The 13,284-nt window shown below is 45.3% G+C and overlaps 1 protein-coding gene across 1 annotated transcript in view; it reads left to right on the top strand.

Annotated features, from left to right (window-relative positions):
* Nucleotides 1–2,219: 2,219 nt before the first annotated feature.
* Nucleotides 2,220–13,284, top strand: part of EXPH5 (exophilin 5) — a 67,854-nt gene continuing 56,789 nt past the window's right edge. Inside the window, exon 1 of the mRNA XM_081797368.1 lies at nt 2,220–2,540. Coding sequence (XP_081653494.1) covers nt 2,227–2,540 — 314 coding nt within the window. The 5' untranslated portion in view covers nt 2,220–2,226. The remainder of the gene's footprint in view (nt 2,541–13,284) is intronic.

The following is a 13,284-nucleotide window of genomic DNA, read 5'->3' on the forward strand; positions in this document are numbered from 1 at the left end:
AAATTTTTGCTCACTTTGGCCATTTGTCAGAGGAGTTGAGGGATTATGAGCAGATTCCTGGAGTGTACTTCTGCTATTCGGTGCCCTGTTTCCCTGGCCTGGATTAGACACACATCTTCTCCCGCTGTCTTCCATTTCTTCCTGTTGAAATCTGACCCTTCATGTTACAACCCAAACACCATGTCCTCTCCCTGATCCACTCAGCTGGAACTAACTTCTTTCTGTGATCTACTAGAACTTTCCTGATACATTTATTATGTTTGTCTTTTCCTGTGTCATCTCCCCCACTGGGTTATATACTCCCCAAGGACAGGGAGAATCTTTTTCATAGCGCACAAGGCCCTCATAAAGGAGGCACCAGTTCCTGGTAGTCAAAATCAATTCACTGATACAGCAGGAACAGGATCAAACCCTACCAGTGCCCACATGAGGAAATCCCACATGTATGTGGAAGAAACAAGCACATTAACGAGTAGAAAAAAATGGACATCATATATGAGCCACACTCCTAATCCACCATCATTAACACAAAGACTATTTTAAAAGAAGTTCTGGGGGTTGTACAACATTGGTGAACCGAATTGTTTCCTGCTTCAGAGAAATAACAAACAGCCACCCACAGAAAGTTACTCTTTGAATGGTGACCTGCCCAGACATGTCTTAAATAACAATGATCAAAGTGAGGAGAGGACCCAGAGGCCAAGACATAAACAGTCATTTTTGACATTACGTTTTTGTTACAGATACAAAATCTCTTTGGGGTTAATTTGCCATGAAGGGAGATGATACATGTGGAAGTACACTTTAAATGTCAGCAGTGCTGACCACGGCATAAGGAGCGACCAAAAATTAAGGCTATGGGGCAGGCAAATTGATCTGACAAAGTTACTCTTGTGCTGAAAGTTAAGACGAAAGAAACACGTTTCCTGCCAAAGGCTTGATGCTGAAAGAGGAACTTCAACCACCTCCATTCTATAGTGTCTGTACCTTCCGATCAAGTTCTTTCCAGTTTTTCTCTTAACTCAGGTGAAAGACCCTGAGGGCAAAGCATGGGACCTAAACTACTCTCTCCAAGCAGTGAGGACTGCCCTGAGCCAGCAAGACCCCACATGACTGACCCCAAGACCATGACAGACCTGACCTTGACTGCCCACTTGCATGTACGCACTGATCTTTCTTCCACATTTTTCTTATCTAAAGCCAGAAATATTTTCAGGACTTTGGAGGCAGTCTTTGAGATGCTAGGGCACTGTCTACCCAGTGTTGGCCTCACCAAAATAAGTCCCTTTTTTGTTTCACTGCAGCTCATTTCTCTGCCCTTGGAATTTGTTAAGTGGCAGGTGGCCAAATCTGGGCTGTTTGGGACCTCTGTAGCCAGGCACTCCCACACCCCAGTGCCCCCACTACAATACTTTTTAAAAAGCATATATATGAATACCTTTTGAAGCTTCCATCCTATCTCATAAGAATACTTCCTAGGAAAGCTATTTCTGGTGGTTTCAGAGGATTACATTTTGCTTTAGTCAGAGGATTAGGTGTTTGAAAGTGGCACTTGAATTACTTCTCCGAAATTATTAAGAAGATTATCAAATCTTAGAGAAAACTACAAACAGGTGATTTTCATCACCCCTTGCCCCCGGGGCTGTCTTCTCCTAAGATATCATAAACCATCTTGTGGTTTTTAAAAGTTTTTGGTTTTTTCCCCTAAAGCTCGATAATGACTTTTGTAGGAGAATGTGCTGGGGGCCTCTGCGGGATGCGAGGCTTGGCAAAGAACTCATTTCCGGGGATACATTAAATTTAGCCCCTGGGCGGGCCAGGCCATAATCGCATTGAGTTCAGCCCTTCTTGGTCTCTCATTGGGGTAACTCTTGTACCAGATCTAAAGCTCCCACCGCGATTCTCCTTCCCACGGGCTGCTCTTTACTGAAAAGGAGGATTAGCTGTGTATCTCATTCCTTTTCACTCCTTCCACGAGTCCAGCTGGAGTTCTGAGAGCAAACAGCAACCGCAAAAGCAAATACTACGTTGGCGCCAACCCTTAAGCTCGGGCCTCATTTAGGCGCCGAAAGACTTAGGATTGTTACTTTAACAAGTTTGATAGGCGGTGGAGGGGGAAAGGGGAGGGAGGAGACGAGGGAGGGCCCGCCCCTTTGGAATGCGATTGGTTCCCTCTCTCGGCGGAGCCGTTCATTTTGCATCTCGGTTGGATAGGGGGACAGAAACATGTCGTTAAGGTGTCGAAATGAGCCCTGTAGGTGTGGGCCGTTCCCTAAGTTTGTGGTTTCCGATTTTCAAAGGGGCGGACTTCTTATTGGCTATGGGATCAAGTTCCTGAAACTGGTCTTCTATACCTTGAAAAATGTCTTCGTAAAAGGAGGCGCCAAGGAGCTTAAGTGTAATTCTCACACAGTAGAGACCATGACGAAGGTTCCTCGGGGGTTTGATTTCAGTTTCTTAAATGACGAAGAAGCCAGGAAGATCCTTCAGGTGCTGGAAAGAAACGAGGAGCTACAGAGGGCAGAGAAGGACAGGATCAGGTACAGCACAAATTCCTTTCTCTTCTCCAGGCGCCTGGCTCCCGCAGGAGCCCCCACCCCCATCCCCCCACCCCCGGGCGCGCGCGGAGGGAGGCGCGGAGCCTTCGCGGAGCACCTGTCGGGGCCTCGGGACGCGCGGCATCCGCGGAGGGGAGCTGCGCTCGGCTGCTCTCTTGAGGACAGTGGGATGCCTGGCTGGCTGGTGCTCTGCCCGCGCGCGGCATCCCGGACGGGCCAGCCTGCGGGTCTCTGGTCCCTCAGGGCCGTGAGCGACCCTGCCCTCGCCGTGCTGGCAGGTTCTTTGCAGCATTTCTCTCCGAGTGGGTCCCGCCGAGCTGCCGCGCGCCCCGGCCGGGGACACGTGGGCGGCGGTCGGCCGCAGGGGTCCAGGCTGCGTGGGGGCAGCGCGACGACACGGCGCCGCGCTCAGGAGCCCTGCGGGCGGTGGCGGGCCGTAGGCCGGGTGCGCGGGTGAAATGGGCTGGGGGCGCTCGCGGGGCGGAATCGTGGCGCGCGCGCGCCCACGTGCTTCCTTGTCCCGGTCCTCCAGGCGGTCCGCCCCCGCCCAGCACGCTCTCCCGCGGCCCCAGACACGCCCCCCACCCCACGCTGACCGGCAGCGGCTCCCGGGAGAGATGGCATCTTACTGGCGGCGAAGTGGTCCCACCCAAAAGGCCACACAGTTCCAGGAACTTGCCACATTGTGTGGAGTGAACCGGCCTCGGACTGGGACGCGCCGAGTGGCTAGATGGGTGGGTCTCCTTGCGTGTGGTGCTGCCGGGGAGAAGCTGCTGCGAAATTTCACCCCTGACCTTACTCTACAGTGTTACAGGTAGGGATTTAGATACCAGAGACTGATATCGACAGGTAATTGCCTGGGATGTAAATTAACCAGTTTTTCTGCTGGGAAAGTGTGGGGATAGGTCCTGGAATGAATACAAGGACTTGCTCACCAGTTCTAGAAAAGACCCATTCAAGGCCTTCTCCACTTGACTCTGGAAGGGAATTCGGGGCATCACTCTCAGGCCAAAAAGTTCATCCTTGATTGGAATTTAGAAAACCATTTTGTTTGCGAGCAACTTCATGGTGATGTCGGGTCTAGGTTTCCACCTCCTTCCAAAGATTCCACTGGCCACCCCCCCCAAAAAAACCCAAAAAACTCAAAAAACTCCAAAGATACTCTTCACATGGGAAAACCCTAGTTGGTCTTCATAGAAGCAGTTAGAATACACTGGGCCCAAAGCCCTGTCTTCACTCCTCTCCAGCAGATACAGATCTTGTGGGGAGAAACGAATATTTGAAGGGTGAGAATGTGTATTTCACACCATAATACTCTGCTTTTAGAAAAATAGGCTCCATCACTTCCTCACTGTGTGAGCACAGTATGTCCACACCCACACGCATCCACGTGCATGTACCCACACACCCACGCCTACCCACAGGCACACCCAGCCTTGGGAAGGAGAACTTTAGAATAGTATGTAGTTTGTTTTCAACACATTTTCCAAAAGGACTAAGAAACTGGTGGCTCTCAGTGTGTGTCCTTGGAGGTGTTTGTTGTCTCTAGAGAGATGGGGCTTCTTAAGTGATCCAGTATATATATTTGGGGAAATTGAGGGGAGAGTTAGGAAACAACAGGAGAAAGCTTCCACTTAGGATGTTACTATCAGTGTGGCTTCTCATGAACTATGGTCCTAGAAATAGTAAGATTATTTAGTTTAATTTTCATTCAAGGGAATTTTGACTTTTTCTATCTGAACTCCTGCTTGCCTTGTTGTGTTTCCTCAATAGCAGCTCATGGTGCCCAGGACAGCCGCCTTTGGGGGATCTAGAACTCCACGTAGGGGGCAAGGCCATTAGGCTGGGCCTCAGAAGGAAGGCTGAAACACCCTTTCTGATTGCATGGCACTCGCATTGTAACTGGGACATCAACAGAAAAAGGCATGATGCTAAGACAAGATCAATACTGCTAACGATTACACTGTTAAAAATAATTACCCCGATAATTTAAAAAATGTCACCATTAAAATATGAAAATAATTTAAGGGCAGCGGACACTTGGGCCAAATGCTGAAGGCAATTATTTCTAGTACTTTGTTCCCCGCTGGTTAATTCCTGAATCCCACTGTCAGATACCCATCACTGGATAGCTGTGTCCTGGCATTGGTCTGCGTACCAGCTCGCGTGCATGGGTTTCAGTAGCAGATACTGACATGTGGAGAAGGCCTGAGATAACATGTCAGCTCGGCTGCCGCTGCTCATTTTCTTGGTATGTGTGATCACATTTTCCAGATCAAAAGTCAGAACACGTGACTTCTCATACAAGAGTATTATTTAGGAGACAGTACAACAGGCCTATGTGAGAGACTGGGAGGGTTTTTTCCTACACAGGTTTCCCCCGTTATCCAAAAATAAAGCATTTCCTATGAAAGCTTCATAAGCCAGCAGGGCAGAAAGGAAAGAAACGATTGCCATGAATTTATGTGGAAAAATTTTCGAGCATTCCCAGGCACCAAAAATAACCTCTCTTAGGCTTTCCTAAAACCTTAGGACGCATCTTGATAAATGATGCACGAAATAAATCAAGATAAAGCACAGATGTTCACAAACACAGTTCAAAACTACTGCGGCTTCGGGACGCCTGAGCAGTTCAGCCGGTGGAGCGTCTTGACTCTTGATTTCGGCTCAGGGTCTGATCTCAGGGTCATCAGATCGAGCCCCTTGTGAGGCTCGGCAGTCAGCATAGAGTCTGCTTAAGAGTCTCTCTCTCTCCCTCTGCCCCTCCCTCCTGCACTCGCCCTCTCTCTCTCTCTCTCTAAATAAATAAGTAAAATCTTTTTTAAAAGTTTAAAAAAAATCATTAAAAAAAAGCTACCGCGGCTTGGTGCTGAGATGCTGAGTGTGGCTCGTCGGGGGAAGGAGCCGGGCAATATACCCCTCTTGCCACTTAGGCTGTGTGCTGCCTCCCTCCCTGCAAAACATGTGCTATACTCTATTGTTGCTTTTTGCCTTTCTTCATAAAAGCAGAAATCCTCTTCCGGTTCCATTTGGTTGGCAAAAACAGGGACTAATGGAGGTCTTTCATAAAAGTGAAGTGGCCTAACTCAAACTTTGGAAAACGGGGTGGGAGAGGGGGAGTACTTGTAATGAGAAACAGTCTCAGGATATCTTGGCTAGGACATTAAGGGACTAAATGGAGGAGTTTGGAAAGTTTTCTGGTTGGGGGACAGCTGAGGAGTTCAGTTAGGTCTATGGTAGGCTTGAAGTGTCTACAAGACAACTAAGAACTATCCTATAGTTAGAAACCTAGAAGGGCTGTGTCATGCAGGGCTGGAGATGCCCAGAGATTGATGTGGCAGTAGTTGAGTTCACCGTGCAAGAGTCAAGAGCCCCACATAGAAATGCTCCTGAACACACGGATCTACCCCTGGTCTTCCCGCACCAGTACCAGACCTTTCTGGCTCCAGCTTACTGGGAAAGTATTTGCATTAAATATTACTATGTTCCTGATATATAAAGACTCTATTCAAATACTGAAGAAAAACACCAAGATTCAAACTGATAAACAGGTAGAAGACAGAAATAAGGTGTTCATACTAGAAGATATCCCAACAGTAAACAAAATGTTACGGGAAAATGTTCACCCTCACAGTAATAAAGAAATGAAAATTAAAGTCTTTAACAGAAAAAAAGAAACCTGTTGGTGAGGATGGGTGTGAAATGGATAGATTCAGCATACTGTTAGTGGAATGCAATCCTTTTGGCGAACAATGTGGCGCTCCCTATAAACACATGCCTTACCCTTGATCCAGTCTCCAGTTCTTGGATATTTCTCATTAGTGGGAGTCTGAGGTGGGAGCAGATGGCCACACCAGCAATTATTAAGTGCTGCCTTTTTATGTAATAAAAATAGTAATTAGGGGCGCCTGGGTGGCTCAGTTGGTTAAGCGACTGCCTTCGGCTCAGGTCATGATCCTAGAGTCCCTGGATCGAGTCCCGCATCGGGCTCCCTGCTCAGCAAGGAACCTGCTTCTCCCTCTGACCCTCCCCCCTCTCATGTGCGCTCTCTCTCTCGTTCTCTGTCTCAAAAAAAAAAAAAATCTTTAAAAATAGTAATTATTTTTACTATAATAGTAACAATAATAGTAATTACTGTGATAATGATAGCTAACATTTATCGATCCCCTACTGTGTACTCAGCAGTGTACTAAACATGTTATATGTATTTAATTAATTGTCCCAATAACCTCATTACATATGCACTTGAATTTCCATTTCATAGAGAAGGAAACACAGCTTAACAAAAGTTGAGTATCTTGTCCAAGTTAAGCAAGAGGGCCAGAATTTAAATCCAGATCTATCTCAAAATGATTTTACCCATCAGCATTGAATAATCCTCACCACTGGTCTCTTGGGTTAAGTAGTGTTGATGGCTTTGTACAGAAGGGAAACTGAAATAGCTCAATGTGAAGGAACTTGCCCAAGGTCACAGAGATCTTAAGCAACAGAGCTAGAATTTGAACCCAGATCTATCTGGCTCTAAAACCTATATTCTTTCCACTCTACTGTATTTTTCCCTGAGGAAAAAGAAGAACATATACCTTCAGATATCCATTGCAGTATTACAAAATAGCAAAATAGTGGGAAAATAATAGTAAAATAGTGGCAGGTTTCAAATCTAAGTATCCAATAAAAGCACAGTCCTTATAATGGACAGTTATGGAGATAATTGCATCTTAACCAGTGTGATATTTAAATTTTACATTTTCTGACTACCTTGTTGTCAAGGTTGTATGGACACCTCAAGTTTATCATGAATACAATTGCGGGAAAATGCATGAGAGGCATTGTTCTGTGAAAAAAGCAGAACACAAAATACCGCCCGTGTGTTACTGCAGTTTCTTGAAAATAGGCTAAATAGGCAAAAATCTATGCTTCTCCTTTTGGTGAATCTCTGGGGTCCGACTCCCGGCACGTGGCGAACAGGCATTGAAAGTTTGCTGGACGGTCGGGGCTTGCTTCTTGCCTATGCTGGAGCCTGCCTAACGCTGCCGGGCTGGGGAAGGGACCCACGGTAGGCTGGGCAGGAATGCTGGGCACAGGCCACCTCCTGAGGCTCTAGGAAGGCAGAGGAGGGCAAGGGTATTGCATTGCCTGGCTTAGCCGCAGAGACTCCACAGACAGGCAAGGTGCCTGCCTGTCACAGGCCTCCAGAGAAGACGATGGGGGAGTTCTGCACGGGCCAGAGTCAGAGGCTTCTGCAGTCCTAGCGTTTCTCCTCACTTCTCCCTCTCCTCATGTTTCCCCAGCGACCCTCTGCCCAGCCTGACGGGATTCCTCCCTCCTCTGAACCCCATAAGGCGCAACAGTCTATGTTACATTGATCCGGTTCTGTCCTGTGAGTCTGGAATGTGTCCTACAGAAATACTTGGAGAGCAGTCCAAGAGGTAGAAATTACCACTGAAATTCCAATCTGACAGTTCCACTTCTTGTGGAAAGGGTTTTTCCTGGGGCTATTGACTTGGGAATGATTTCTCAGACCTTACACAGGCTGTGGTTCTAGCCTCGGTGAGAAAAAATGGCTGAGAGTTTCAGTCACAGTTCATTGGCAGGTGGAAATTTTCCCCATACTTCTGTCACACCTTGGAGGAAATTTTGTGTGTGTGTGTATGTGTACATATATATACACAAATACACACACACATATACATATTTAATATATAAAATGTGAAAAGCATCTTACTGTGTCACAAGCCTTTGAAAAACACAACTACCTACTTATCACCCCCGACACCACCCCCAAGCCCACCCACCCCTGTCTCATAAACATAACTGAAATAGAGAGTACCAAGAGATTATATCAACCACTCAGCTCACAGAAGAGATAACAATAAATCAAAACTATTTGTTTTTCCTATTGCAGAAAACTTATAAAGTATAAGGCATCACAGCGCCTGATGTAATCAAACTGTAAAATGGCATGTCTAAATTTAGACTGTCTGAGCTCAGTGGCAAGGCCCTGGCCCATCCCAGGGGGAGTGTATATTTCAAAATGGCGGAGTGCCCATAGCTATGGACGCTGGAGCAACCTGTAGAGATTAAAAGCCGGATACACAGTCTCCTGCCCTAGGCCTTCCACCTGTCCTCTACTCTCCCAGCCAGTGAAGTCTGCCTCTGGCTAACAGAGAGACTTTCAGGAAACACTGGGCTCCTGGTTATGGAATATCTACTATGCGCCAGACAACTGGGTTGGCCCAGTAGAAAATAAAACCTAGACTCTGCCCCAGATGGCTTAGGTAATGAATGTTCTTGGTTGGTGGTAAGTCCTATAAGATGAAGTGTTCGTATAAATGTAGCTTGCCCTCCAGCAGCCCTATGTGGCCTCGGGAAACGGACCACGAGAACCATCTAGAAGTTACAGGAGTGCCATGTAGGCTTGTGTGTTCTGATCACTTAACAAGGTGTGGGATTCACATGAATCTCTCAGACGTCTGCAGCTTCCGGTAACACCCAATGTAGTTCATTCCTTTAATCCTAGGGGAGATCGTTATCTCACACATCCTCTCCCGTCTAGTGACCGCCATGGATTGGTCTCCCTGGGCAATACATGTAGAACTACTATCCTATTATACTTTCATACCCCAAGGTTCGGGGATAGTGTCCTTTTTAGGCTGTGTGACATTATAACTCCTGTGCCTTTCCAAGTCTTTCCTATCTGTTTGTTTTTAGCTTCGTCATAATCGATAGAGCAGGTACTTCTGTCTTTTTCAAAAGCTAATCGTAACCACAGTAGTTTAGCCCTTGATCCGTGCTAAACTCTTCATGTGCATTTGCTCATTTAATTCCCACAACAGTCTGATGAGGGAAGGGATATTTTTTATCTCCCTTCTGCTGAGGAAGCTTAGGCAGGAGAAGGAACCTGGTTGAAGAACTACTGCAGGAAGTACTGGATTTGTGAACTCCATGTGCATTTAATTACTACGCAGCCCATCACAGCACGGAGATGTCTTCCCATTAAAACTCTTATGTCCAGGAGGCCTGGGTGGCTCAGTCGTTAAGCGTCTGCTTTCGGCTCAGGTCATGATCCCAGGGTCCCGGGATCGAGCCCCGCATCGGGCTCCCTGCTCTGCGGGAAGCCTGCTTCTCTCTCTCTCCCACTCCCCCTGCTTGTGTTCCCTCTCTCGCTGTGTCTCTCCCTGTCAAATAAATAAATAAAATATTAAAAAAAAATTTAGAGAACTTACAATGCTAGGTTGCCATGTGTCCAACTAAAAGTTATTATTAAGGAAAAGGGCGTACGGGATGCTAGGGTACCACTGGTAGAATCGGCCATATATAGGTAACATTCCCATTTATGTTTTAGAAAGCATGTGTGCATTCTGGAAGGATCTGGTCCAAACCGTTAACGGTGACTACCTCTTGCACATGATATTTAAAGGGACTCTAACCCTTTTACTATTATTTTATTTCTTATAATCATCATAGGTTAACTAAAAAATGGTGGTGGTTTCTTTTGATAATAAAGAAATACAAAATGTTTAGCTATGTTTTTTAACTTTGTAAGTATATCTTTTGAAATGAGTTGTTTTTAAAAATACCTGGATTTTTTCCACCCTCTTCTTTATAATGTTTTATATATATTGTAATGTTAATGTATTCATAGGTCAGTTGCATTCTGTACATCAGTCTTGAGTTCTATGTGACTGAGGATTGTCTTAGGGATGGAGAGCCTTACACACCTAGTAGGTGCTCCATTTCTAATTAAATGGACCTTAACTTACATCCGTGAAGGAATACAAAGGAAGGGAAGGAAATATTTGGGGAAACCAAGGACAAAAAAGGTCAGGTTAAGGTTAGTTAGAAAACATGTTTCTCTGTGTTAGCATACTTGAGTCTTAGAACAGAATCAGCTGGCTAAAAGTCCCGCTGACTCAGTTCGGGTCTATTCTTCTGCAGTTAGTTCTTCATAGGCTGTGATATTTGAGAGCTGTAGCCTCACCTCACTCTCCTTCCCAGGAATGTTTCCTTATCGGCATTGCCAATGGCCCTTTTAAAAGGTAATACTTAAATATCAGCTTGGCATACCACAGGGGCCAGCTTCCTCATCACACTGTGTGTTAGACTTTCTAATGATGACGGAGGGAATTGGGGCCAGCAGTGACCAAACTCCACACTTCCCAGAGAAAGGTTGTGGTGTTTTATATTTCTATCAAGGCTGTTTTGGGTTCAACTTTGAAATAATGCATTTCGCAGCAGTTGAAGGGGACAGGGGCCTGGGGGGAGGGGAACCTGGCAACCACAGCTCCATTCTCCAGGTGTGTCGGGAAGTTGTGTTGTGCAGGTGTTCGGAGGGGCCGTGCTCCCTCTGAAAGCACCAGGCAAGGGTCTGTTCTGGGGCCCTCTCCTAGTTCTTGGTAGTTCCCTTGGCACATGGGCAGCGTAACTCCAGTCTTCTCATGCTGCTCTCACCATGCACATGTTTGTCTCTCTGTCCAAATTTTCTCCTTTTCGTAAGGACACCAGTCATATTGGATTAGAACACACCCTAATTGGGGCACCTGGGTGGCTCAGTTGTTAAGCGTCTGCCTTCAGCTCAGGTCATGATCCCAGGGTCCTGGGATCCAGCCCCTCATTGGGCTCTCTGCTCAGCAGGAGGCCTGCTTCTCCCTCTCCCACTCCCCCTGCTTGTGTTCCCTCTCTCACTATCTCTCTCTGTCAAATAAATAAATAAAGAAAGAAAGAAAGAAAGAACCCACCCTAATGATTCATTTTAATTTGAATACCTCTGTAAAGCCCCCATCTCCAAATAAGGTCATATTCTGCAGTACTGGGGGGGGGTTACAACTCTAATATATATTTTTTGGAGGATACAGTGTAACCCATAATAGTAAGGCTGGTTTCGTATTTTGAAATAAATTACTGTGAACCCACCATACAACAGTCTAAAGAAGAAAAGCATGATCACATTGATGCAGAAAAAGCATTTGACAAAGTTGAACATGCATTCATGATACAAACTCTTTGCAAGAAAGAAATAGAACCTGATGAAAGGCATCTGCCAAAAAATTTATAGCTAACATCATACCTGTTGGTGAAACACTGAATGCTTTTCCTCTAAGATCCGGAACAAGGCAAGGATGTATAATCTCACCAGTCTTAATTCAACATCATACTTAAGGTCCTAGCAAGTATGAGCCAAGGTAAAGAAATAAAAGACATACATATGAGAAAGGAAGACATAAAACTATCCCTATTTGAAGATGATATGATTGTCTACAAAAAAAATCCCCCAGAAACATCTACCAAAAAAGAAAGAAAGAAAGAAAGAAAATCCAGGAACTAAGAAGTAAATTTAGCAAGGTGGTAGGAAACAAGATCAACATACAAAATTCTACTGAGTTTCCATATAGTAGGAAGGAATGATTAGAAAAGCATCCCAGCCAATTCCTCCTCAAGTCCCATTAACCAGAACCAGGTCATAAGGCCACCCTCACTGCAAGGGAATTGGGAAATCAAGAAATGGGATTCAGATGTTAGGCTTAGACCAATCGTGATCCCTCCCCCAAAACTGAACACTTTGCTGCCCACAGTGAAACTAGAAAGGAGAGTAACTGGGGGGAATAGATTCTAGAAGGCAACCAACACTGTCTAACATAGAATCTCAGTGTGGTTTTTTTCTTATTTATATGTTTCTCTATTAAGGAAATTGACTTTTGTCCTATTTATTATAATATATTTCCCAGTTTTCAGTTTACACTTAACTTCTATTTATCTGAAAGCAGCAGGAATTTTTTTCCATTAAAAAAATCGTTTCTTATGATTTATGTATGTATCTGAAAGGGAGAGAGCATGAGAGGGAGGGAGAATCTCAAGTAGACTCCATGCTGAGCATGGAGTCTGATGCGGGGCTCAATCTCACAACCGTGAGATCATGACCTGAGCCAAAACCAAGAGTTGGATGCTTAACCAACTGAGCCCCCCCAGGCGCCCCTCCATTTTTATATAACAAAATGTACCCAGTTTTTAAAAATTTTCTTTTTAAGATTAGAAAGTTCTCCCATCTAGAGATTAGGTCAATATCCACCTCTACCTTTTCAAATCTTTTTTAAAAACTAACTTTTTTAATGATCCAATATATATTTTATTTTTAAAGTAGGATAATCATATGAATTGATTTTTTTCCCCCCAAATGGCTAGCAAATTGTCCTGGTACCATTTATCTCCTTCTGCTTCTAAGGCCTATGATTATTCCTTTTAGCAAGAGGACCAGGGAACAAACAAACAATAACAGCAACAGAGTGTTGGTGAGGCGAATGCTACAACAGCCCCTATCATGACACTAAGAAGGAAGTTGGAGGGAAAGGCTTTTGTACAGAGAAGTGTGATTTAGCACATATATTAGTATGCGTAGATGATGGGTCATGTTTCACTTCCTTCGTCTTCCCATTTCCTATGCCAGGTGGCCAACCCAACCCAGGGTAGACCATTCATCCTGAGATCTACATCACGTGACCTGGTTGTCTTTTTTTTTTTTTTTTTTAAGATTTTATTTATTTATTTGTCAGAGAGAGAGAGAAGAGAGCGCACAGGCAGGGGGAGTGGGAGAGGGAGAAGCAGGCTTCCCGCCGAGCAGGGCGCCTGATGTGGGACTTGATCCCTGGACCCCGGGATCATGACCTGAGCCAAAAGCAGATGTTTAACCAACTGAGCCATCCAGGCATCCCTGGTTGTCTCTTACATCTGG

This window comes from Leptonychotes weddellii, chromosome 11 (assembly GCF_054177405.1).
Source record: "Leptonychotes weddellii isolate Sample4059 chromosome 11, ASM5417740v2, whole genome shotgun sequence".
Lineage (NCBI taxonomy): Eukaryota > Metazoa > Chordata > Mammalia > Carnivora > Phocidae > Leptonychotes > Leptonychotes weddellii.